The sequence below is a fragment of the Sciurus carolinensis genome, chromosome 10, assembly GCF_902686445.1.
Source record: "Sciurus carolinensis chromosome 10, mSciCar1.2, whole genome shotgun sequence".
In the NCBI taxonomy this organism is placed as follows: Eukaryota; Metazoa; Chordata; class Mammalia; order Rodentia; family Sciuridae; genus Sciurus; species Sciurus carolinensis.
Window position 1 is genome coordinate 1,500,027 of NC_062222.1, and position 27,380 is coordinate 1,527,406.

At 53.2% G+C, this 27,380-nt stretch overlaps 1 protein-coding gene across 1 annotated transcript in view; it reads right to left on the reverse strand.

The window, feature by feature from the left end:
• Positions 1-3,671: 3,671 nt before the first annotated feature.
• Positions 3,672-27,380, reverse strand: part of Ndnf (neuron derived neurotrophic factor) — a 33,085-nt gene continuing 9,376 nt past the window's right edge. Inside the window, 4 exon segments of the mRNA XM_047567001.1 lie at positions 3,672-5,276; positions 5,279-5,677; positions 6,786-6,910; positions 11,552-11,740. Coding sequence (XP_047422957.1) covers positions 4,285-5,276; positions 5,279-5,677; positions 6,786-6,910; positions 11,552-11,739 — 1,704 coding nt within the window. The 5' untranslated portion in view covers position 11,740 and the 3' untranslated portion in view covers positions 3,672-4,284.

Sequence of the window (27,380 nt, forward strand, 5' to 3'; positions counted from 1 at the left end):
ATATTTTACTTAGAGACAGGTTCTCACTGAGTTGCTTAGCATCTCACTTTTGCTGAGGCTGACTTTGAACTCGTGATCCTCTTGCCTCAGCCTCCTAAACTGCTGGGATTACAGGCATGCACACCATGGCTGGCTTGGTTCAGTTTTAGGCTTCGGTGTCCTCCCTGCACTGCCCTCCTCCTGACCTGTCTCCTAGTGGATCTGAATAATGACAACAGTGTCACCATGCCTAAGACCTTGAACTCTTCAAGCTTGGACCAACTATTTTTCTGTGATGAAGATCAAAAGCTTTTTTTTTCTTTTGCATTTTGAAAGAATATGTTAAAGAATAACTTTTAAAGAGATGTAGGATGGATCTAAAAAGACATTCTAAATTTTGATCGCCAAGATTGTTTCTCAGAGGTTGGGAAGAAAGAATGTCAAGAGAAGGGAAGGAAATCGGGTCCAGATGCGTGAGCAGCCACTCCCAGGAAATGAAAACCGTCTCTGGTGTTCATGGAGAGGGTGGCGATCCAGGGCGAAATCGCCAGCCCGAGCTGCGTGTAGGACAGAATCAAGAGTTTTGATGAGCAGACCATGTGAGAGCCGTGCTTTTCTGGATCTCTCGGGCTTCTCAAAGACAGTAAGTAGGAAACCGCGCCTCTCTCCGCACACCGTGTCCTCTCTCCACACCGTGTCCTCTCTCCACACACCGTGTCCTCTCTCCTCCGCACATGGTGTCCTCTCTCCACACACCGTGTCCTCTCTCCACACACCGTGTCCTCTCTCCACACACCATGTCCTCTCTCCACACACCCTGTCCTCTCTCCACACACCCTGTCCTCTCTCCACACACTGTGTCCTCTCTCTGCTCTCCACTCTGACCACAACGGCGAGGCCCACACCCCGCAGCACTGTGTGCTCCTCTGGTCAGAACTCTCAGGGGAGAGCGGGAGGCTGAGTGTGTCTGATGCCTCCTGGTTCCTCAGCCCAAGTCAATGCAGGGCAGTCCTGGGGACAGAAGCAGAGGGCGAGTTCCCAGCCACCAAATCAGAGCGGGAAGGAGGCTGGAGATGCTCCAGGTGACCTTGTCAGACGCTGCTTTCACTTCAGAGGGCCTCTCTGGGAAAGTCACGCAGGCTGCCCAGTGAAGACGGGTTCACAGGAAGTCCCGGCCACGCTGGACGGGGAGCAAAGGGTTCAGTCTCAACCAGCTTCCGTTGCCCCAGCTGGAACATGGGAGAGCAGAGCCAGATGTTTGGAAAGACTGGCAAAGTCTTGGAAAGGATCCTGGATTGGCTTTAGGTCCATCAAATCACTTGACGTGTAGACCAAAGTTTCTGTGCAGGGTTTCTCTGAGGCCGTCATAACACCGTGAAGAACCAGTAAGCACGTTCCAACCTCTAAAATGTGTCTATGAGCTTTTAGTTGAAGGATCATCATTTGGCTGTTAGGGATACTGAGATTACATTTTTTTTTTGAATGTGTTCTAACAAGAATCAAGACTACATAGTCCTTTTCAACACTAATCCTGTAAGGCATGTTTTAAAAATTAATTTAGACATGATTCTAGAGCAATTTAATCTAGAAAATAATTTGCTACAATTATTTATAGATTCTGAATAGTTTTCAATTCATGGAAACAGGGTTTATCATTAAAGCCATAGACTAAAGATCTTACTACCTCAAGTTTGTGTGCATGCAAACTTAGATTAGAAATACTTTGTGTCTCTAAAAAATAACAAAATGGCCATTAAAAATCTATTTTTTTAATAAGTTTGAAGTAGTCAGTTATAGGTAACACACATTCTTAAGGAAATCTGAAATGGTCTTAAAGAGTAAGTTGCCTGGAAATCATAAATGACACAAAAAGTCTATTTCTTTTTGGAAAATGATCTACAAATGATTTTTTTTTACACAATAGTTGGTGGTTTATATTCTGGTTAGGTTTCTGGAGTCTGGACAATGCCACAACTTAACTGTTTGGCTATGAGAAGTTCTACCTCTCTCTGGGGTCTTTCTTCTTTGCGCTTGACTAGTCAAGAGGTGAGCCCCAAGTCCTTAGACTCCTCCCTCCTGGGTGGCGTGGGACTCCTGGGGTTAGGCACCCTGTCCAGGCCAGCAGCTCTCCGGCAGCCGGGCTCAGGATTTCCTTTTCTAGTTCTTTTGTTAATTAAGAACAAGGTTTTCTTTCTTGTCCCTAGCTTATGGGAATTCTCCTAAAATCTAAGTACTTCAGTAAATTCAAGCGCTCTGCTTTAATAGACTCCCCCTTTATCAATGACAGAAATTTCACAGTGTGCATTTCATTTGTCTATGATTTTAAAAAGGTGAATTTCACTGGGGCCATGAGAGAACTTGCACACTGATCCAGACTGTGAAGAACCCCCATCACAGCGGGCTGAGAAGTGAAAGCTTGGCTGCCCTGGCGTGGCCTGGTGCCCAGGGCTCAGTATCCCAGCAATACTGAGCTGTGGCCGTCGCCTTCGGAAGTGGCCATGCTTGGATCCAGCGCCTGCTCCGTCAGTCTCGGGAGGAGCTGGAGAGGCTAATCCTGCTCTTGAGGCCCCATGTTGCAATGCAGGACGGCATCTGGGTTGTGGGCAGCCTGAACCTCTCCTTCCAGGGGTCACCTGCATGGCCCTGGGTACGTGCATTTCATCCTCTGACAACTTTGGGTGCTGTTCCTGTTGTGCAGATGTGTCCCTCTCCCTGGTCTGTGGGCCTCTGGGCTCTCACAGGGGACATCTTCTCCTTCACTGGGCAGTGCAGGGACCACCACCTACACCACAGCAGCTCACGACCCTACCCTACAGGGGTGCTGCTCAGGAACACGGCCACTGGGAAGGTCCTGCCAGCACTAAGGTAAGTGAGGAGGGGAAGTGCCACACTGTCCCCACTGTCGCCATAGGGCATTCTAATTCAGCCAGGGACTCTATAAAAGATGGCAGAGGACATCTAAGAAAGCCATCTTATCCAGATCTAACCCCCGGGGCTACAGTTGGGAAAAGGAGGAGATGGCAGTAACAGAACCCCTGCAGTCAGATCAGTCCAAGGTGGCTGCTTCCAGACCCTTCTTGGTGCTCGGGACACCTCGGGATTAGGGAACAGACCCCAGGAACACAGAGGCCTAGGGTGCCTACTATGAAGCTCTGATAAATGGTTTCAGTCGTTATTTGCGTATGATACCCAAATTGCTTTTGGAAAAATCCATGAAAAATCAGAGGTAAGAGCAGCAAACTGTTCATGTTATAAAATGGCAGCTTTCATGGTTTTCTCACCCTCAGTTCTGGTTGGTGTTTGCTAAGTTGCTTCAGCTGAAGGTCACAAGGATCATTTCCATCATTAAGCAGATGGAAAGCACCCGGGACCTCGCGGTCCTGCACATGAGTGTTTGAAACACGCTGTGTTCTCGGTCGCTGCGACGGTCCGTGCCGGCTCCTGGGGTTGACACGGCTTGGTGTTCCTCTTGCGTTAACTCAAGCACACCGTGGCAACTCTCACAACTGCTGACTCCTATCAGTGTGAAAATACACATTTCATAGCTGTTTCCAATTCCAGGTAACTGCAGAGAGACACAGCATTCCCTTTTAACCATTAAAAAGGGGTCAGTTTGGTGCCAAATTCCAGAAGGCTCAGTGTTAGGGACAGATTAGAAACTGGACACATCGAAGCTGCTGCTTGGGAAAATGGACAGTGTATAATCTAAGATCTTTAATTTTATGTACATGACTATAATGTATGTCAACTTTGTACATGAGATACATATAGAATTTAAACATTTTACTCAACAAATAAGAATTTACAATAGTAATGTAACTGACTAGAAGGCTGTCCACTTAAGGATACTTAGATTAGATCTGTCCTTAACAGGAAAAGAACTTAATAGTTTACAATCATAGAAACACTGACATTTAAAACAAGACTTTATAAAATAATTTATATATATTTATATATATATATATATCTCCTAGCATCTATAGAGAGGAATGATTTGCATTTGTGGATGTGTGCAATGAATGGCGTACTTTAAACTTCTGGGTAATAAAATAATTTAGAAGCAGTTCATGCAGTGGTCAGAGCGAGGGGTGGCAGTTCCTTCAAGGTGTCCCGTGTCCTTGATGTCCAGCAGCCTCGGATGCACACTAGGTGCCGGAAAGCATGCTGGAGCGGGTCTCTCGGCAGCTCAGGTAGACATCAGTATTCACGTGGATCTCCTTCCTTCCGTAGCACGAGCACAGGTCACGACTTCTGTGGGAGCTGTCAATCAACAGGTAAAGTGACTCGAGGTCCCTCCTGCGGAACCTAGCAGAGCTTCCTGGTCTTTACGACTTTGCTCTGGTACTTCACAGAGTGCCCCCCATGTCCAATGACGTAAACATCGAGCAGGTAAGACTTGCCGGGCTGGAGACCTTTGATTGTCTCTGTGGTCACTGCTTTCTGCAGGTTCTGACTGTGGAAATACTTGCAGAGGACCTTCTCGGACTTCTGCCTGGTGTCTGGTCCCAGGCACTGGTTCTGCTCTCTCTTCCTCTGCTCTTCGTTGTAGTGATCGTCCACCTCTTTTCTATAGATGCAGAACTTGTTCCTCTCCTGGGTGCCCAGCCACGCCACCGTAGCTGAGGAGCAGGTGCGGAGCCTGTCGAAGGCTTTGATCCGCGTGTCTTCGGGGAGAGAGGGGAAGGACTGCTTGCCGTGTCTTGTGGTCGCCAGGATTTTCAGCATGGAAGCCCCTTTCTTGTTTCCTTTAAGTCGGATGAGGTACTTGGCTTTGGGTTTTCCTCTCAGCTGGAACTGCCGGATGCCCTCCACGCTCTGGGACAGAAGAAGCTTCCCATCTCTTCTTACTTGGACCTGGACAGCATCCAGGCAAGAGTGAATGAAGAAGGTAACTTTCTGGTGAGAAGAGACTGGAGCAAAGCGGAGAAACTTGGCCCCCTTCCTCTTGACAAACACGTCCGTCGCCTTGCCGTCCTTGAGCTCCAGGGTCTTCTGCTTGGCCTCGCCCTTGGTCCTGGCGAAGGTGCCCACGTAGGCGGTGCTCATGTTGGTGTTAGTGTTGACCACAAAGACGTCAAAGTAGTGCTGCGTGTCGGGCTTCAGGTCCGAGACCGTGAAGATGTTCTTGCTGCCTATGCAGACTTTCTGAATGTCGGTCTTGGGCCTCAGGTGGACAGGACGGGCCGGTTTGGGAGAAGTCTTTGCCAGGAAGCTGCGCTCTTTGCCCAGGTGGTCAGGAGGAAACCCGAAATGCGCGAAGTCGAAGGGACTGAAGTCGAGGCCAGGTTGGGGACCGTCATGAAGGCGTCATCCGCACCCAGCTTGGCTTCCACAGCACAGAGACTTTTGAAGTTGTGCTCTTTGTTGATGACCACACAGTACTGGACAGGCTGGTTCAGCAAGGAGGCGGTGGGGCTCGGCTTCCAGGCCAGCGTGACCGTGGTGCGCCCCAGGGCCATCACGTCCACCCGGGGGTCGTAAGGGAGCTCCGGGTACGGCTGGTCCGACTCTGGGGTGGTGGTGGCGTACACTTTGAAATGCGTGTCCTTCTCGGTGGAGAGGAGCTCCAGCTGGTACAGCCCGGCAGGGGAGCTGGAGGACAGGAAGGCTTCCACGGCGTTGCCGCGGTAGGAGAAGAGCTCCGTGCCCTGCTCGTGGGTGGCCTGCTGCCTCTGCTGCTCCAGGGGCTCGCGGTCACCTGCAAGACAGGGGCGAAGCACAGGCTGCAGGTCCCGGGGCCTGTGCGCTGTCCTCACCTGCTCTCCGTGGTGAAGACGGCACTCTCACCACTGAGCATGGGGACAGTCACCGCAGGCCGGCCACCTCCGTGCTCCGGAGGCCAGCCTCGATGACGCTCTGCCCAACTTCCATGCAGCCCTTACCCCGCGTCCCTGTGCAGTTGGGATTCCTGTGGCCTCTTCGTCTCCACAGCCTAGTAAATTTCTTATCGTGCACCTGTATACCTAGACCAACTGCTAGTTTTCTAATCCTTTTTTCCCCCTTCAATCTGATATTGTAAGAAATAATGCGCTAGTTGATTGACCATTATGAATAACCAACTTATCAAGTATTTGGCTTTTGTGAATTTATTTTTTCAGCACAGAAGCTAGTTAGGGTAATTTTTAGGCCCAAGCTTCAGACTTGTTAGAGATGGTTAATCCTGACCATCAGCCTGCCTGCATGCGTGGGGGGTCAGTTCACTGGTGTCGCCATCAGCAGGACTGGACAACCCAGTGACAGCAGCTAAGGTACAATGTCCAGACGTGCCCAGACACCACAGGGGAAGTACTAAAGCCCCCCTGACTTCCATCCTGTGCCACCCTTGGCACCGTGGGCGTCAGCATGTGCCGGGCCTGGCAGCCAGCCTGGGAAGGAACCTTTGTGGCCTCACTGCAGGTCAAAATCAAGATACATGAAATTTCATACTCCCCAACTCTGAGGTGGACAGGCCACAGCCCAGGGCAGTTAAGTCATGACCTCTGAGGGAAGGTGAAGTCAGGGTAGCTTCCAAACCCCAGGGGTCCCACCTAGGCTGCAGGTAGCCGCAGGGGCCAGCAGAGCACGCCTACAGCCTTCTCCTCCATCCTTCAGCCCCGGCCTGTCCCCCCCGCCACCCAGGCTCGTTTTACCAACAGGAGAGCTCCCAGTGTGGCCATCTCCCTGCCCTGGTCTCCCTCTGCAGCCTTCCTGTCTCCCCAGTCTCTGCCCTGGTTACCCTTTGTGGCCTCCCTGTCTCCCCAGCCTCTGCCCTGGTCACCCTCTGCGGCCTCCCCAGCTCCCCCGCTTCTCCCCAGGCTGCTGCTCACCTGAGCTCTCCCCGCTGCTGTGCTCGGGCAGCTCCTGCAGTCCCAGCTTCCACTCCAGGGGTGCATCGCAGGGCGTCACCGTGACCGAGAGCGGGGTGTTGTCCTCTTCGACCACAAAGAAGTACCTGTGGGAGGGTGGGCCAGATGCACCGTCAACCAGCACCGGAAACAGGACGGAAGACAGTGAGCCCGAGCAGCCTGACGGAGGTGTCCCCAGCCGCAAGCCGGGGGCTCAGCACGGGTGGCAGCAACAGGGTGGCACCGAGACGCCGGCGGGCGCCCTCCCCAGTGTGGTGCAGGTGTCCCTGCAGGCATCCTGCCTGGTGCCCGGGTGGGGAGGGCCTCCGCAGGGCCAGGCTGCCTCCTGAGCTCGCGCCAGCCCCGCCGCCACATCCCGGTTGAGAGACAGTTTTATAAAGGTGAAGAGGCCTTCCCGTCAGCGGGAGCTCACGTCTCTCTCTCCCTGGTCAGGAAGATTTCCTGGAACTGGACACATTCGGGATTTTAAAACAGAATTGTAAAGGCAGGAGGCTGTTTTCCCCTCAGGGCCTTTTACCTGATGCCTCCAAAGATCTTTAAATGGGAACAGAGGTTAAAATGTGGCCCAACTGTAAAGACGCTCGCTCGGACTGCTGTCACAGGTGACTTCGCCAGGCTGTCTCTCAGGGTCCAGGGCGAAGGAGAGGGTTTCCCTCCTGCGCACGCAGGGCTGAGGACCTTGCTCCTGTCCTCTCCGCACCCACCGCCCACCCGCTGTCCCCGACCACAACCTTCCGCTCCTGCCGCCTGCTCCCTGCTGCACAGAGCCAGCCGTCTGCACATCTCTGTCTCTGGCCCGTGGACCTCACCCAGACGCTTCACCTCTCGTATGTTAACAGATGTGACCTTTCAGCCTGAGCTCTGCCCGAGTTCCAGGTCCAGCCTCCTTCCTGCTGTGCTAAGACAGGGAGGGGATTTTAGGCTGAAGACATCTATCCAGATTCCTGATTCTCTCCCCCAGATCAGCGCCTCCAACAGTCCACCACTCTTCAGTGAATGACGACTTCGCCGTCTCTTTGAGGACGAAGGGTCTGGAGTCCTTCTATGTCTTTCTTTCCCCTCCGCACAGGATGGACCAGCAGACACCTTAGGCTTCGCTTTTAAAGTACACCCCAACTCTAACGCTTTGGTCCACTCCGTGTGGCCCCTGGCCCAGTCCCCCAGCGTCCCCTGCCTGAGCTTGCGACAGCCTCCCGACCGGCCTCGCGCCCCCAGCAGCCCTGTTGACCTTCCCTCCCTCCAGGAGGAGGGCTCTCCCGAGCCTGCAGACAGCTCTCCCTGGACGGAGACCCCCAGGAGCGTCTCGTTCCACTCAGCACCAGGCCCTGAACTGCAGGGCTGCACAGGCCCCTCCCTGCTCCTCCGGCTCTGTGGCTCCTCACCAGCTCCTTGCTGGCCACATGGACTCCTGCCATGGGCCTCTGTGTGTGACGCTCCTCCATGGGAGAGGCACTTCCTCCGGGGTGGCCTCGCCCGCAGACCCTTCTCCACTGTGCACTCCATGCCTCCTGGGCACTCTGGTCCTGGTGCAAAAGCCCCCCATCTCCCACCACACGCCTCTCCTGCCCTGCCCCCTGCACTCCGCCTACACCAGGGCAGGACGATCGGCTCAGGACGACGTACGTGCTGAGGGAGTGAATGGCGGCTAGCCCCATGTCCACCCATGCCGTTCGCCACTCCCAAGCAGCCTTCATGTGGCTGCAGAGGGCTCTCTTCAGACAGGTCCACCTGTGACCTCGGCTTTGGGAAGTCCTGACCTTCCTCGTGGGCAGCTTCCCCTCGGCCGTCGCCCCCCTCGAGCGCTCTGTGTGCCACCTGCATGAAACCTCTGGTTCCCAAACGCTCCCCTCGAGAGCCTGGAGTGAGGCTCCTCTGCAGCCCACACACTTCACACACATAGGACACCGCTTCTCAGGCGCCTGGGCCACCCGTCCTGGTCAGGTTCTCCTGTGGCCCCCAGAGGGTCCTGCACTCTGCACTTGGGCACCTGCTACAATTTGGGGTGATGCATTTGTAGACTGTCTGGTTGATGATGCTTTCCCCACAGGGCCCATGGAGGCTTCACTTCCCAGCACCTCGCAGATTCCTGCAGGCACAGGCCCGTGAAAGACATTTCTGGGTGAGAAATCGCCAGAAGAACCCTAAGGCCAGTCCCGCCTTCTTAGCCTCCAGCCTTTGGGTGTGCATGCCTGGATCCACCTCCATCAGAGGCACAGAAGCTGAAGAAAATGGGAGCGTTTTCCCCTCACCGTCCAAGGGTGAACCTGGAGCTGGGGGTGGGGTGGGGCAGGGAGACGAGTGAAGACCCTATAAAAACAAAACTGGTGCAGAAAGCACAGACGGTCCTCTAGAGAAAGCAGCAGACGGAGGAGCTGTTCACGCAGATTCGCGTACCATAACCTTCCTGGAGAGAAGGGTCAGCAGTCTTGACTTTAAGCTCAGCCTACTTTTTGGAGAGCAGGCTTTTGTCCCATTGCCCAGGCTGCAAGGACGGTACCAACCACAAACCTGCAACTGTGCCTGCCTATTTTACAAAGAAACAGATTCAAAAAGTGATTTTTCTGGCATTACGCAGGTAGAAGCACCCCAACCTCCCGCTGCGTCTGTGTCCCGTGCACCACGGACACTGGTGAGAAGCACCCCAGCCTCCTGCTGCGTCTGTGTCCCGTGCACCATGGACACTGGTGAGAAGCACCCCAGCCTCCTGCTGCATCTGGGTCCCGTGCACCACAGACACTGGTGAGAAGCACCCCAGCCTCCTGCTGCGTCTAAGTCCCACGTACCACGGACACTGGTGAGAAGCACCCCAGCCTCCTGCTGCATCTGGGTCCCGTGCACCACAGACACTGGTGCCCAAGCAGGGCACAGGGCAAGTTCACCCCTGCCTTCCGACATGGCAACATGAGGTCGATCTCCCAAGCCAGCAATGGTGTCTTAGTAACTTGAACCGAGGCCACAGGCAACCATGGCAAGGGAAGGCCTGCCTCCCGAGGCGGCCACGCACACAGGGCCATGGGCCGCCTCTCCACGTGGAGGCACTTCTGTTGTGACAGCAGCAGGGAATGTGCCTGTGCCCGCAGCACTGTCGTCCACCACCACAACGCATGTGCAGGAGAGGTCAGCCGAGAGGCAGGCCCTCGTCCACACCCAGACATTTACCTTCCAGTGAAGGGGACAGGGGGAGGCATGCCAAGGGTTGAGGGACAAACACGCACAGGCCATCAGCCCACACAGGCCACCTATAAACACCGGCAGACTTGTCCTGTCTCCCCTTCACTCCCCTTCGCTCTGCCTGAAATGCCGGCTGTGTGGGACCCTGGCGTCCACTGCCCTGCCCAGCAACCATGACTGCACTCCTCACATCACCCCTCCCGTGAGAAGGGTCAGCAAGCACTGCACCCAGTCCTGGAAGCCAAGGGCCTTGTAAGCATTTGGGGAAAAATAAAAGATGGAGCAAAGGAAGGCAATGGAAAGGAAGGGCGGGAAGAGGCGGCTTGGCCTCCGCTGGAACGAGGGCCGTCCTCACAGCGCGCCTGCCCCGCTGCAGCCTGTGCAAGCTGCTCTGAGCAAGTGTGGACAGCGCTGTGTGCAGTGAGCACCGCAAAGAGAGCAGTGGTCACCAGCACTGGGAAGAGAAGTCATTCCCGAGGAAAGGCTTCCGTTTGACCCAATGTACTCAAACTCTGCAGGGGACAGAATCACAGAAAGAGTGAGCGGTGCTCAGCAAGAATGCAGACAAAACAGCACCGGTCTCACGTGCTCCGCTGCCCTGCCCATCCCTGCAAGTCAGGAACCCAGTGTGCCGAGGAAGGGGCCACAAATCACGTCCACACGGCTGTCCCTCCCCACGCACCTTCGCTCCTGTGAGCGTTGCTTAGAGGTGCAGAATGGCCTGGGTTTTACTGAGCTCCTCCTCGGCTACATTGATCCACATGAGTCTTTCCACTGGGGTCCCCCTGATCCCCTGCCCTCTCTCCCACTGACCACAAGGCAGCAGGTCAGGGGCTCAGCAGAGGGGTTGCCTCCCAGCTAAAGAGACCAACACGGCATCTCGTCCTCCGTGATTTCCGGAAAGTGGATTATTAGTGAAATGAGATGGTTTGTCTCTTGGAAGGTCAAGCAAGGTATCTCAGCTTCAAAGCAGAAACTTCTTTGGAAATGTAACTGTCCCAAGATGAACTAGGGAGGGAGGGGTGTGGGCTGGAGAAGGGCAAAGTGAGCAGCTTTGAGCACAACTGGCCTATCACGTGTCATTTACATGATGTGTGCACACACATCCACACGTTTTTAAGGTTGGAATACTTAGCAGTATTCTGTGAGCCCAATTTGTTGACGATGTTGGAGTAAAGGAAATGAGCAGCGGTAGTTTTTAATCACTGTTGGATTGAATTCTCTCAAAATTGGATCATATTTGGTAAAGAAATAGAATCCTTGTAGAACTTAGTGTATTGAACGAATTGCATTTTAATCCTACAGTCCTACATATAAGAAAATAATCCTCCCAGAGTGCAAAATAATGCCAGAGTCCTCTTCCAGCTGGAGGGGAATATGACCAGCAAGGACCGGCAGCCTCCCTCGGCCCCCGAGGGGCTGCACCACCTTCTTTCTCAGGGGAGCAACAGGTGAAGCTGCCCCCGGGCTGGTTGCCACCACCCGGCTGCCTCTGCAAGGTGCTTCCCTTGAGGGGCCCCGGGAGCTCACAGACACAGGGGGCGGCAGGGAGATACCTTCTAGGAGTGTCTCTGAAGAGATAGCTGCTGATTTCCGCCCCATCTGGAATGACCGATGAATCGTGAAACAACGCCTTGTCTCTGATCTGCATCTGGAAAAGCTCCTCGTCTCGAGTGGGCAGCTTCTGGGCCCTAGAGCCGAGAGGAAGCAGCAGCCACAGCAGACTCCAGCAGAGCAGCACCATCCTGGGCAACAGAGGGGACGCGGCATTAGTTCTGCAGGCAGGCCTCCCAGACCCTCCTGCAGGGCAACCCCAAGCTGGCACTGAGCCCCCTGGGGTGTCCCTCGATCCTGGACGCACACTTTGGGAGTGTCTCTCCTATGTTTTTTCCCAAACTGTCTCATGACGTTGAGAATGAATTCGCCAGAGTTTCAGACACTCAAAGGATTTTGAAATTAAAGACACTCATGCCTTAACTTCCCACTTCAGTTATGTAGAGCCAGGGTGATCATTACAGATGTCTTACAGTCCACGGGTAAAGCTGGAACCAGGCCGTCGTTCGGGGTCAGCCCTTGCAGCTGCAGCCCAGCTACCAGAGGTGAGCTGGTCCTGGCTCAGCGGTCCGGCTACCACTTGCTGATGTGGTGGAACTCGTACTTTCAACGTAAGTCACAGAGACCCATTGAAAGCCAGAACTTTACTATACAGATTATTCTTCCTTAAAATTTGAGCTGGGTGCAGTGGCACCTGCCTGTAATCCCAGCTAGCTAGGAAACTCAGGCAGAGGAATTTCAAGTTAAAGGCCAACCTGGGCAATTTTGGCAGACCCCCAGCAAGTTAGCCAGACCTTGTCTCAGAGTAAGCAATAAGTAAGAAGAACTGGGGGTGTGGATAAGTGGTAAAGCACCCCTGCATTCAATCTCCAGTACAAAAAGAAATTGACTAAGGGTTTTATATAGTATCATGCCTATTCCACAGTTGGATTTTCATAAATCTGAACTTTTTTAGGAATTATGAAGTTCAGCTCCCTCACAGGTTAAGTAATCTGTCCAAAATCACAAGGCAAGTTATTCACCGGTGCCTAGGTGTGACAGGCCCCAAGACTCTTCCCACCACATGCACGTTAAGCTCCTCCATGTTAGGGAGCAGCTTGGCGTCCACTCTCTGGACACTGTGTACCTGAATGGAGGCCTCGCCCATTGCCCTTTGGCTCTGATCCCTGACTCCCACTGCGTCTCCTGGGCTGCCGGTCACCCCCCACTGTGTCCGCTGAAGGGTGTGGCAGGGCCGCTGTCCTACCCATGGGAGTGGCTCTCAGGAAGCCCCAGCTGGGCGAGTTCACTGTCAGGTGCCAGTGCAGGGCTGTTTCCCTGGCCAGCGGGCACCTGAGCTCTCACAGAAGGAACCACGGGAGGAACTGTTTTCCTTACCCATCTGACTCAGGATCCATCAGGATTCAAGCATTAGAGAAATAGGGTATTTCTACATTTCAGTTCTTTAAATAGTGACAGATTGTGATGCAAATATTTGTCATAATTCGAGATGAGGTGAATGCCAGTTTTATTTTAAATAGTCACTAATTTAGACACAACTAATTAACCTCTACTCAAAACATCATTTGACTCTGATTCTGTCTTTCTTTGAGTGCTATAGAAATAGACTGACAGCTAAAAACATTCGGAAAGGAATGCACTGGTCGTCAGGTGGACATGAGAGAAAGGCGGGCAGCGGGTGACGCCGGTGCTCCCAGCTTCTTGGGAGGCTGTGGCAGCAGGATCACAAGCGTGAGCCCAGCCTTGGCAGCTCAGCGAGACCCTGTCTCAGAATAAAAACCCCAACGGCTGGGTGCGGCTCAGTGGTGGAGCGGGCCTGGGTCCTGGGTTACACCCCTGCTGCGGTGCGCGGGGCGGGGACGTGAGCAGGCTTTCCTAGTGACCCTGATCTGAGAGCCATTAATGTCTTTCCTCCAAACATTCCATCTGCCTTTTATTTTACAGCTTTCTACTCAAAACATGAGCCGCTGAGCTGCCTGGCTCTGCCTGGCCCTGCCTGCACTCAGTGCCTGGCCACCTCTCATGGGGCAGAAACCCATTCCAGAGGACGCGCCAGCGCCAGCAGGACCTGAGGCCCGGCCCCACGTCCCATCCCTGGAAGCCTCAAGCAAGCCAGAGCAACTTCCCATTTCCCATCCACTCCTCTCAATCACGCTGTGAGGGAGAGAGAGCTTCTCCGCGAACTAGGAGGCCTGGCACTGAGCTTCAGTCCCAACCAAACGCACGGTCCCAGGCAACCCCAAGGCCGCTCTGGACCTCGGTTTCTGAAGGGTTTGGATGAGAGATCCCCAAGCTCCACAAAGGGACGGAGCTCTGAGACTAGCAGTACCCTTCCCCCCAGACAGCACTCAGCAGGGAGGCCAGGCCCGGGATGACCTATTCCTCGGGAACTAGGGGTGGGGGTGAGGGGGCTCCCAGTGTCCCCAGCTGTCAGCACGGTGCCCTCTGCAGGGTGGTGAGGGGGCTCCCAGTGTCCCCTGCTGTCAACCCGGGTGCCCTCTGCAGGACACAGCCGGGTGGCTCAACGTCATAGCTCAGTCAACTGACCCTACTCAGGCAGGTGACGGACGGAGCTGGATGGGGGCCTCGGCTCTCCGCCACTATCCCTCCCCTCAGCTCCCCTTCTGCACTCCTAACCCTTGTGCACAGAGATACTTATTTAATCACAACAAAATCACTTCTTTTTGTGGTACATACCCCAACTTTTCCTCCTGAGAAAAGAGGACAATATTAATTAATATTAATTTCTGCCCCAAGAGAGGTGGCCACTCTTTGGGAGCGGCTGGAAGTTGGCCTCCTGTGCTCACCAGGAGTGTGGGCGGATGGCCAGGGCAGCCAAGCTCCAGGGGCTCCGCATCTGTCCACAAGGCTGTCCGCTGCACAGGGCCTGTAGGACCGGCCAGCTAAGGGCTGTGCCCCAGGAGTTAGCTCAGTCCTAGAACCAGAGGAATGGCCACTCATTGTCATAAGGGGAATGCAGGTCCTCGGCTGCCCTCAGGGAGACTTCCTCTTAGTAAATCAGCCAGTCGCCAGAGTGAACCGCGAGGGGATGGTATTAGTGAATGTCACCTCCCAGTTGAATTCTAACCTGCTGCCCACAATGCCCACCAGTGCCAGCTGCGGCCCTCTGAGGTGGGCACTGATGCTTTTCTCTTTAAAAATGAGAAAGCAGCACAGACAGTAGGGTCCCCTAGAGAGCACCACACTCCTGAAAACTGTGACCACGCTCTGTAAGTGATTTAGGCAGTAGGGTCCCCTAGGGAGCACCACACTCCTGAAAACTGTGACCACACTCTGTAAGTGACTTTGCAGTGCAATAAACGGGTCTGCGCGTTCTCCACGCAGCTGAGCAGTGTGGGATGGCCGGCTCAGGCAGAGCAGGGCCCACAGGCTGGGGCAGCCGCAGCGAGGCTCTGCTCACGCACTCCTGCAGCAGAAGCCTGGACGCTTCCCAAAGGTGTTTGTAAGGTTGAGTTGTCTTTATTGAAATGCTTAAAACTTGACGTGCTTTGGATTTGGAATTTATTTTTATTTTGGAATTTGGATATTTGCACCTACATAATGACATACTTGGGTGTGGACCCAAATCTAAAGGCAAAATCTGTACTTCTTATACACCTCATGTGCATCGTCTGAAGGTAATATCACACAATATTTCAAACAATTTGTGGATGAAATGAAGTCTTATGGTGTGCAATCTTCCACTTGTGGCTCTTGGTGCTCAAGTTCTGGTCCTGGAGCCTTTCAGATCTTCAGGGAACCTTGGTTGGGTGGATGAAGCTGTCGAATCTAAGGGTGGCGTGGCCCCTGGCCTCAGAGCCCTCCTGTGCCCTGTCGGCATTTGTGGGAACTGGTGTCAGGGAGGCAGTGGGCGAAGCTGGGACACCGTGCTGTTGTTCCTGCTGAGCTGTGGAGACTTGCTGGAGGAACGGAGAGCGCGTTTGCGGTAGAGGAGGGTGGACACCAGGCAGCAGAGCAGTCAGACAGAAGGAATAAGTTCCAGTGTCCTGGTGCCTGGTGTCCACCCTCCTCTAAAAAAACACACCCTCCATTCCTCAAGAAACTGGGGGTGGAACCACCACATGACCCAGAACGACCCTGGGTATTCATCCCAAATCACTAAAATCAGCATACTCTAGCGATCAGGTCACCTCAACGTCTACAGCAGCACAACTCAGTGGCCTCACTGGAATCACCCAGGTGTCCATCGACAGAGGCACGGACTTAGACACTGTGGTACAAATACACAACAGTGTGACTCAGCCATCAAAGAAAGAATGAGATTCTGGCATGGAAACGGGGGATCCCATGCTAAGTGACATCAGCCAAACTCAGGAACTCAAAGGTCGAATGTTTTCTCTCATATGCAGAAGCCAGAGCAAAATAAAGGGAAGGAGGAGGGAAGGAGAGGACAGTATAGAGGGGAGGCCAGGAACGCAGAAGGAGACGGAGTGGCAGAGGGAGGGAGGGAGGAGGCGGTGCAGAATCAATTCTCCAAAAATCGTGTTGCGTGAATATATAAATACACCACAGGGAACTTCACCTTTATGCATGAATAAAAGAAACAGTCAAACGTAAATAGAGGAGCATAAGGAAGTCTAGCAGAGAAGAGGAGGGAGGGAGGGCAGAGGGAGGCGGAGGGAGCTGAGCAGAAATCAAATTCCACGCATGCTTGAGTTTGCCGGGTGAACCCAGCAACCATGTGCAACGCTGAACCTCCCATAAAGAAGTCACACCCGCCAAACTAAAACTCTGTCAGGTCACACTTTTTGTTTCCGAAACCATCCCAAGTTATAGGCCGATTTTGGGCAAAATTGATATTTTTCTTAAAAATGTTCAAGATTAGCAGGACCCTGAAACACAGGAATTCTATTTTGTCACTAATGGTTTTCAAAATGTCATCTAATAATATTAGCTGTGGTTGAGGAAGACATATGTGGACATCAGGGAGCATCAGCCACTAGTTCAGCTCGGTCAGTATGCAGACAGGGTGTTTTGTGTTTTTAACAAAATGCATTTAAAAGAAGCTCCAAACACAACTAACCAAAAATTACTTTGCAGATACACTGTGTATATTTTTGTAACTTGTATTCACAGTACAAAATGGAAGCTTTACTCGGAAATTGTTTAAATGGTGGTTTTAAGATTTTATAGGTTTTTTTTCCTTGCCAATAAAATGTTCTCTCTCAGACATTCAGTTTGAGAATCGGTCACTTTACATAAACAACTTCTCCTTCCTAAGAACCAGCCCGGTTCCGTCGGTCTGTGTGGACAGACGTCTAAGGTTACGCGGGTGCCCTCTAATGGATTCATTTTCCTCTTGTTTCTTTTTATTACTTGTAGGTATCTGGAGCTTAGCTAGATTTCAAGTTTAAATTAAATAACGTTAAGCAGAATTTCACTTCAGCGTGATTTCTTTTCCAAGGCCATCTGGTGGATAAGGCAGGAAAAGTCTCCTTACAGCAGGCGATCTTCCCGTCTGTCCACCAACCAGGCAGCAGTTCAAACAGAAGCAGAGTCTGGCCAAGATGATGCGAAACACTTTTCTTCTGCTAGCGAATCAATCAGCAGGGCTGCAGGGTCACTCACAGCCCAGGACACCCCGTGTGGTCAGCCCAAGGACCAAGAAGATGGGCTTCGGGCTGGACTGGAAGGTTCTGGTGGATCAACCCACAGATGCTAACCCAGACTTCTGACACTGTTTATGCTGCGAACAGCCTTCTTCACGCTGGCACACACCCAAGGCTGCCAAGGCTGAAGAGAGAAAAGAAAGTCCTAATGGTTTGATGTACCTCCATCTTTGGAAAATAAACGATGTGCGATCGTTTCTTCTTTGGAATGCCAATGCATCCCAGGTTAAAAGGAGAAATCGTTTCAGAAACAAATTGCCCCCAAATTACATGCATTCTCTACTGACAGAGGAGAGGGAGAGGGTTTGTGTGCTGCAAAGTGAATGTCTTCCACCAGACTCAGTAATAAGGTGCACGCACACGCATACACACACACAAACACACACGTTTTAGGTCAGAGACATCATGAGTCTGACTAGTTGATGTGGTGGTCGAGGCAATGAGCAGCGGTCCTGAAGGATCCTGCAGGCAGGGGCGTGGCTGCCCTCCCTGGAGAGCAGGAAGAGCCTCAGGCCCAGGGTTCTTCAGAGGGCTCTCTTTTTGAGCTTAAGGACCAGGCTGACGGGGCTTCTCTCTCCCCTTTCTTTGCCTTCTCTGCTGGACTCCTCCAGGTCAGGATGGCAGAGATGACCTGGAGGATCTTTAAGAACATGCCAATGAACAGATGTCACTGGTCTGCAAGACGCGGGGGCGGGCGGAGCAGACAGCGCTTACTGAAACTCACAAGTAACTCTAAGAGTTTTTGGCATTGGTTTGAATTTCTCAATCTAAGGGACCTTTAGTGCAGTTAAAATGAAGGGTCACACGGACCTGGATACCCGTGGAAATGCTTGTGAATGTAAAAGGGCCTCGTGGTAAGCAGAGGAAGGCGGAGGGCACTCAAGCAACACGCCACCACAACCAAAGCCAGGCGACACCCCCTGTGGCCACGGGGACCAGAGAACTCGCTCCAGGGCTGTGGCAGCAAAGCATCCCTGTGATCACTTGGCCAGTCTTGATCAAACCTGATTTGCTTAGAGAACACCAAAATTTACTCTATGAAACTCAACAGTGACTAAATGTATATGGCTGGATAATTTTTAGTACTTTAAAAATATATTCAATGCCCCATTTGTTTACAATAAAAAATAAATTTAAAAAATATATATAATAAATTATATTTGTCCAGCAAAAAAAATGACTTCCATAAAATTAAAAAAATATATATATATAAAAAAATACATATATATATATATTCAATGGACCTAGACACAAAGGTTGATTGAAAATCTTAAAGTAAGGGAATTTCCAACCACTGAAGAACTTGCCTTCAATACTTACAGACTGCTGTTTGGTGACACGACCTGACCAGTTCAAGGAACGTGCCAGTTTGGTAAACACACAGCTGCAAGGCCCTCTGGATGGAAGACGCGGCGGCACAGGGTGGAAGGCGGGTGACCCCAGAGCTGAGCTCCACAGAGCGGCAGCCAACAGTCTCCCCACGTGTGGTGGGAGGGGGTAAAAGCAAATCCCTCCCCTTCTAACATCAACATCAAGGCCCTGTCGGCTCCTTGGAGAACACAGGACAGCTCTGTTAAGAATGTGCTCAAGGGTGCGTAGACACTGCAAGCTAAGAAGCTTAGCACCGACTCATCAGCACAAACTCGCTCAGGACGCACACAACCAGAGAAAACAACACATCAAGAGGCACTTAGAGACTGCCCAGGGCCCCTGATCCTGCACAGGACACCGACTTGAAATGAATTTACATGTCTGAAAAGAAGGAGGGTATTCTGAATGACTTGCTGCAAATGCATCTGGAATAAATGAGATCTAATGTTTAATTACAGGCAGTGGAAAGTGCATGATTATAACTTAGGATAATTTCAAGGAATGGTCTGCCGCAGAGATTTCTGTGATTTCCTTTTCCTCTTTAAATGCAAATGTTTAGTCTTTCCACTTCTATTTTTGAACTGGAGGGCATTTGTTTTTGTTTGGATCAAGCCGCCCTCATCTGATAACGAATCTGGAGCATTTCATCGGGCTGGGAAGAACCGACAGTCTGGCTGGAGGAAGTCCCTGGTCCGCACTGACCCAGAGGCGCGAGCAGAGGCCTGGGCGCCCCAGCACAGACGGCCATCCTTCGCCAGCTCGGGTGTGGGGACCCCGCAGCAGGACTGGACTCCCAGGGGCTGCATGTTTTGTTGTCTTTTGTAAACAACTGAAGTTAGTTGGTTGATGGAAAAAATCTAAAAATATCCTTTGTGACGGCTGGAGATGTGAGGGAAATGGAGCAGATGTCCCCGCACTGGGGAGAGCGTTCCAGCAGGGAGGGCCCCTGGTCTGCCCCAGGGCAGACCCCCTGCTGACTGCGGCTGGTGGGAAGGGCCGGGGTCCCGCCCGAGAGCTGGGGTGAGCCACCAGAGAGGCGTCTCCACTGCAGCCAGGCAGCCTCTCAGCGCTCCCCTGACACCCCCATTCTGGTTCTGAGAGGAAATCAAACCAATATAGAAAAGCGACCTAGGACGAGAGCCTGCCAGGGTGGCAGCAGGTTCCACCCCTCGTCCTGGCCACCCTGCCCGGCAGCCACGGCTCCTGGTGGGCCAAGTCAGGCATTCGGATTTCAAAGCGGGGCCAGGCCTCCGGAGCCAGGGCTTCCTGAAGGAGGACCGGCTTTCCCTCCTGCACTGCTGCCAGTGCAGAGAGCCTGGGAGGGCCAGGGACACCCAGCAGGGAGGGGCAGAGGCCGTGGAGTCCAAGAGCGAGGCCCCTGCAGAGCTTCCTCCCGAGTGCAGGAGGCGTGCAGGCCAGGTGGGGCAGGGGAGGCCAGGCAGGAGCCCAGTCCCCAGAGCATCCCAGTGCCCAGAGCACCCCAGCGCCCAGAGCACCCCAGCGTCCCAGCACCTGGCTGGCTGTAGGAGCAGTGCTGGCCGCTTTCCTTGCTTTCACAAGGAAAAGCCTTGTTTCCTGCTGATCTGCTCCCAAATGAGAAAGACTCCTGCAAAAGTGGTTTACTAACGGCACACCGCTCTCCAGGAAACCCAGAGGCACAGGGCAGGTGCCCCGAGCACTTAGATCCTCTTGGGCATCACAGGCTCGGCCCCTGGGTGTGCAGCACCCTAAAATTTTGATTTTTTAAATAACTGCTGTAGCCAAGGAGTGAACTTTTCAGTAAGATACCCCACAGATGCCAGAGGATGGCCCAAACTAAGTGTGGCCAGAAGAGCCAAAATCAAGAGAACAAAGAAGTAGCCAAGCACCAACCTGTCAACCACCAGGTCAAACTGAGCTGGGTGACGTATGAGCTCAAGAACCATCCCAGGAATTGACGATCTACGTACAAAAACAAAAGCCACATGCCCCAAAGAGTCCAGGACGCTGTATGTCCGGCATTCTGTTTGAGTCAACATCTGTGTGACGTGCCCTTGCTGCAGGTCAGGCCCTCTCCAGGGGCAGTGACTGCACGGGAAGTGTGTGTTCAGGCAAGTCATGGTCACGCGGAGACACATACATAAATGGAAAACAGAACTGCCTGCTACTCTTCACCATGCAGAAAATTAAGGCTCACCTGAAATAATAACTTTAGACTGAATGTTTAGAGGAGGTTTTGTGGAGGAAGTGACATTTATGCTCAGACCAAAATGACCAAAATCATTAGTGGAAAGAGCCTCCTGGACAGAGGAAGCTGGTGCAAAGGCACTGAGGTGGCACTAACTTGGGTACTGAGGAAAAGCAAGGGCATCTATGTGGAGTAGAGTCTGGGAGAGGTGAGGGGCTTCCTTTGGACTGCATGGGGCTCGGCACTACACCAGAGAGTAGGATTCTGCTGTCTTTATGGAGCAGGGGAGGACCTTGAGTTAATCCATGCTATCTTACAAAAACTGTCTATTGGGCAGAAAATGGGTGCAAGGGAAAGACGATTTTAGAGGCAAAATCTCATCTTAGTAAAAGCAAGACTGTGAGACCAAGGCTGCTGCAGTTCTCCATGGCGAGGGAGGCCACCAAACTCTGCAGAGGAGAGGCAGAATTACAGAGAGGTCTGCACCCCAGAAGGTGTGGGCGGTCGGAGGCAGGGACCAGACTCCACATCACCCACAGGCTTGCGTTGTTCAAGGACACAGCAGAGTGACAGAGGGGAGCCAGCAGATGGAGTTGCCAGCGGAACCCCATCAAGTAACGTGTGAGTGGCTGCCCATCTCAGGTGCCCTTTGAAATTAACCTGTATCATAAAAGGTGTCAGGACAGGGCAGAGAGGAGTGAGGTACTCTCTGCACAGGAGAGACACAGGGCAAAGGGCCAGGTGGAGCAGCAAGGTGTGTGGGGAAATAGCAGGCGAGTGCTGCTGCCATCCCAGCTGCTCGGAGGCCGAGGCCTGAGGGTGGCCAGTCCAGGTACCAGTGAGACCCTGCCTCGAAACACAACCCAAGAGGGCTGGGATATAGCTCAGCCCACGGCACCCCGGGCTCAAGCCCCAGATCCTCACAAGAAAGTGCATGTGCATCTGTTTGTCTTTATCTATTTCCACACCCACGTCCACAGACACATAGATATCTTTACACAGATGTAGATGTTTAAACACATCACTGATCTCCAGGGTCCTGATGAGAAATGGGATCTGTCGAACACCTTGAGGAAAGGAGGCACACACACACACACATGAACACACATGCACACGCACACACATGCACACACACTATCACACACATGCATGCTCACACATTGCACACATGTACACATTCACATGCACTCGCACACATGCACACTCATACACATACACACACATGCACCCACATTCACACACATGCTCTCTCTGTCTCTCTCTCTCTCTCTTTCTCTCTCTCTCTCTCTCACACACACACACGCACACACACACACACAGAGTTGCTTCTTTGAATTTTATTCCAGGTGAAGGCATGCATAATATTTGAGGCACACTACTTGGTCAAAAGTTCCTTCTTCCAAAGAAGGAAGAAGTCTCAAGCCATGTTCTAGTTCTGGAAAGTGGTGGTTTATGGTAACTTAGCAGGAAAGAGAATAAGATGGATATAGGAGTTATGAAGAAAAATTTGATAAGAATATCAAGTGATCTGGAATATGACTGGATCTCTTCACAAACCACATCCACACACATCAACTAAATAAAACCCACAGGTCACACCTGCCACACGCCCTGTAACTGAGGCCACTGGACACCAACATGAAGCAGCCCCAGAGGAGGGACGGCTACAGGCCACAGGGAGTGACCCTGACAGGCAGAGAGAAAGGCCAGGGGAGCTCAGAGAAGAGAGCAGACAGGTCCACCACCATCACTGGGCAGGAGGGAACCCTGAGAGTGCCAAGACCCTGCACATTGTGTGACACTGCACAGGGACAGCACCAGCCGATGGCCTGTGGAACACAGCGTGACGGCAGGGGCTGCAGGTCAGGGGCAGGACAGAGCTGGAGTCGGCCTTGGAGAGGCCCCACTCCCTGCCGTCCATCACAGCGAAGCCGGGCCCAGGCTCTTTGCATCAGCCTCCGGAAACACTGCGACCTTCCAAAGCACCTTGAACACGGAAAGGTTCTCCTCCTTCTGCCCGCCCACCACCCAAGCAAGGTCCGGACTCCTTCCGCTCAGGGGCACCCCTGCCCTGTGACAGACCTGGTTTCACAAGTTGCTTTGGGGATTCTGCCAGCTACGTCTGCTGGACACATGGGCTGCATCTTCCATTAAGCTTCCATCAAATCGCTCTTTCGTGGTCCAGCCTCTGTGATGGACCATCAGGGCCATCGGGGGCAGGGCAGGGCCGACTCCAGCTTTCTGAGGGCAACCTCCCTGCTCCGTGCTGCCCCTGGTGGTGCCCTGGTGCTCCTGCTGCCTGTGCCAGTGGGTAAGGAGACCGTGGGCAAGCCAGCAACCCCAGGAGGCCACCCGAGGAGGAACCCAGCAGCCAGAGCGGGCAGAGGTGAGTGCAGGACCGGGCCTTCTAGGCTGAGCACCGAGCAAGTAGGGAATGAGAAGGGACTTTCAACCAATGAGGACACAGAGGGGGCCGGGAAGGACAGACGCCGGCCACCCAGGCCTCACACCTGGGAATCTGCTGCATCCATCAGCCACCAAGGGGGCCACGGGGACCAGGGAGCGCCCTGGCTCACTGCAGCTCGGGCAGTCCCACCAGGAGAGGAATAACTGGCCCCACTAAGCCCAGAAGGACACCAGCTGCTCTGGGCCCATTACCAGATGAAAGAGGATTAGAGGCCACAGGCGCTGCAGCTCACCCCGGGGCCGGCGGGACATTAGGGTGCAGGAGATTGGAGTGCGCGACGAAAAGGCTTATCTGACAAGATGCCACCCTGAAGGGACAGGGAGTATCCAGCAGACCGAGGGGTTTCCTGACTCTCTGCAGGGAGACTGCAAAACAGAGCTGTAGAACCTCGGGGAGACTGTTCCCAGGACGGGGCAGCGTGGTGCTTACTTACATGGTTTCTCATCTGAGCGCTGTCTGCACACTGTTAGGAAGTCGACTCCTGTTTATTAAGTGCCTATTGCAAGTCCCCTGGGGACCCAGAGGCCCCTGTCCTCCAGGAAAGCCAGACTCGTTGCTCACACGCTTTCGTATTTTATGTTTCCTTTTGTCCCTGCGGAACACATTTTCACTGGGGGGGGGGGGGGGGCTTGTTCAGTGATGGACAGAGCTTGTGCCCAGAGGAGCAAGGCCCAGGCTCAGGGCTCAGTCTAGCACCCCTCCCTCCTCCGCAGAGTGTCTCTACAGTGTGACTATAGGTGGGCAGGGACCGTGCTGAGACTCAGTGCCCATGGCTGAAACGTGGCAGAAGTTCCCCTGGGGGCAGCTGGAGGCCGCCTGAGGCTGTGTGTGAAGATCAGACACACGCTGGGCAGCTGGGCGGCGGGCGGCCGCACCTGTAATCCCACCCTCTCAGGAGGCTGAGCTGGAGGACTGCAAGTTCAAAACCAGTCTCAGCAACTTAGCAAGGCCCTAAGCAACGTAGTGCACTCTGGCTCAAAAAGAAAGAAAGAAAAAGGAAAACAGTAAAAGAAAAACCAGCTGGGGATGTGGCTCCTTAGTAAAGCACCCTGGGTTGGGTCTCTGGGACCACAAAAAAAATAAAGAAAGAAAAGAAAGAAAAGCGGCACACACCAGGCCCCTGCTGGGGGACAGCACTAGACCAGGGCCTCGTGGTAACCCATTCCTGACCTCCTGCCAATCTGCACAGCCTCCCACATTTGTTCTTTTCCACCCGACGTGCCACCACCCCAAGTCACCCATGTCACCTGGCCTAGCAGCTCACGGTCATCCCAGCTTCTCCCTCCATCCTTGGTCTGCCGTGCTGACCCCGCAGCCTTGAGTCACACCACCTGTTTCATCTTCTGCCACAAGTAGGTCAATGGCTTCCCCTTATGGGGGGGGTCCTTGGCAGGTGGGGTCCTCCGGCCCACCCCCACTCTGCCACCCGGAGTCCACGGCCTCCTCAGACCCCTTCCAACTGTGCACAAGAGGCCCTAAGGGCAGAGTGGGCGTCTCCACACTGAGGGCAGTTGCAGTGCTGACCACCCTCCCGAGAGCAGTGACCGCTCACAGCGTCCTGTGGGCCTGTACTGAATGGAGGAGACTGAAAACACCCCCACCAACTCTGGTCTCCGCAGGGAGCTGGTCCACCAAGTGACGACGTGAGGCAGAGTCAGGCATGGTGTTTTGGACAATTTTAGGACTGCTGAGTGTAGGACAAGTTCCTAGTGTGTCCTTACGGTCCTGGGTGGATCTCAGGGGCAGGCATGAGCACGGCCACCGCACGGTCCAGGCATGCTCTAAGCTACCTCTCCTGCTTAAGACGCACCGATGTCTGGCGGAGGTAAGTGCAGGCGTGCCTGGAGGGCGTCCTCCCCTGGACAGGGACGTTCTGGTTTGGCTGGGGTGCATCCTGCCTAAGTGGAGGAAGGGCCTAGGCCAGAGCCTCCTGGTCTGTCCTGTGCCCACGTGCCGCCCAGCTCAGGAAGAGGACTCTGGTCCAGTGGCTCTGGGTGGGTTCTGCCAAGGCACTCCTAGGACACAAGGGTGCTCACAGTCCCTGAGAAGCCACGTTGTAGACGGCTTGGTCTTTCCTGGTCCTGTGACCCTCATGCAGTTTACTTTAGAACTCCAAAAACACCAAGAGGCCTCTCACAGCGACTTGAGTAACTAGAACCAAGATGATACGCTGCACAGGCGGAAAGCGAGAATGACCTTACATAGCTCATATGGCCAAATCCTAAGTTCTCAGTTCTAGGAAAAAGAAAAGGGGTGGGGGAGGAGGCAGGGGTACATGTACTTAGTTGTCTCTGTGGAAAAAAAAGGACTTAAAAGCCACCTCCTGTTACACGTGTCTTCCACGAGCCCTCCTGTGAAGGCCCAGCCCCTCGCCCCTGACACAAAGGCAGGTCTGTCCTGCAAAGAGGAAGTCACACTCTCCAGGACACGGGTTCTGATGGCCCAGGAGGACCAGCAGGCAGCTCAGGTGAGGTCCCTGTGCTGGTGGCACCCAGGCCTTGATGTGCGAGGCCGTCGCTGGTCCACCCCGCTCCGCCTACCCTTCCGGAAGCTTCACTTGATCCTTAAGGATGAGCTGCCCAGGCCTGCAGCTGGGACCCTCCTGCCTCAGCTTCCGAGCAGCTGGGACTGCAGGCATGGCAACAGCCCCACTGTGACTTCCTCTTTCTTTCTCCATCTTGCTCTCTTAGCTCAGCTCTCCAGATCTGAGGTGAACTCTTCCTGAAGTCTGGCTTCCCATCAGTTCAGGACTGAATTTTCTCAACCACATCTGAATTCAATTTTGTTCCTGCTTTTTACATTTTCTGTCTTTCACTATCATGCGATTCTTACTTTTATTTATTGAAGTTTGAGGAGCCAAAAGACTGCCAAAGCCAAAGAAGAAAAGATCACCGGCTCAGGGCGAGAAGACCTGAGTGGGAGAAGTCCGCTGCGGCCACACCGGCAGGCTTCTGTCCCCGGAGGCTCTGTCTTCCACTGTTTCCTCGTCTGCAGAGTGGAAAACTGTTCTCAGGGCCCTTACGACATCAAATGACATAAAGGACACAAGTGTCCGTTTATAACGAGAAGTCTTCCATTGACCCACAAGAGTGGGGCCAGTTTCTCAAACGAGTTGCCAAGTCCTCTCCCACAGCAAGTTACCTGTGGAGTTGCTTTCTTAAAACAGAGCAAGGAAGAGCTTGCGCATCTGATGGCCCACCCTATCTGAGGACAGCCGCACTGCTTAATAAACAAAGCTGGATTAACAGAGGCTCAAGACTGGATGGACCCCAGCTTCCCGGGCAGTGGACGCAGCAGTGGATTTAAGACACACGTGTTCGGATTAGAGCGCTGCGGATCAGGACCCGTTCCCGGGATGTTCCGCATTATTATTTCTGGATTAAGAGATGATTTGAAAAGAGGACACTTTCAAAGGGCAGATGAGGCAAACAGACCCCAAGATCACTTCTAAGGAAGTTCATATCAAAGTATGATGAAATAATATAGGAATATAAACCTGCAAAACTAGGGAGACCCCAGGAGAGGCTGCAGCTGGTGGGTGCTGGAGTCAGCACGAGATAGAGGCATCAGAGGAGCGGGGTCATCCCACCATGGGTGGGATGCTTTGCCAGTGTGCACAAACGTCAAAAGTGGAGCTCTCTAGAGACAATGACGGCGTCCACAACTGACGTGCCAGTTTGGTGGGGGTGCCTGCCTTCAGGGGCTGTCCTGCTGTGAAGGATGTAGGAGGACATCTGCTCCAGCCTTTCCTCTATCTGCAACTGCTCTCCTTGGTACACTGACAGGCACAATCTCACCCAATGTTTTTAGGAATATTTATTTAAAAAATCTTAACTAAACCTAACTTCAGCTCTTAACCCTTAGGAATGCTGCACTGCTAATGGAGTAGTGGAACAGCTAGTGAATTACTACTAGTGAGCACCAGAGGAGTGCCAGAGAGCTACCAGGGAGCACCAGAGGAGTGCCAGAGAGCTACCAGGGAGCACCAGAGGAGTGCCAGAGAGCTACCAGGGAGCACCAGAGGAATGCTATAGACCTACTAGTGAGCACCTCAGGAATGCCAGAGAACTACTACTAGTTACAGTGGAATGACCTGTGAACCACTAGTAAACCCTGGTGGCATGACTAGTGAACTACTAGTAAACCTGGTGGATAGACTAGTGGAACCCACTAGTAGGCCCTGGTAGAAAGACTAG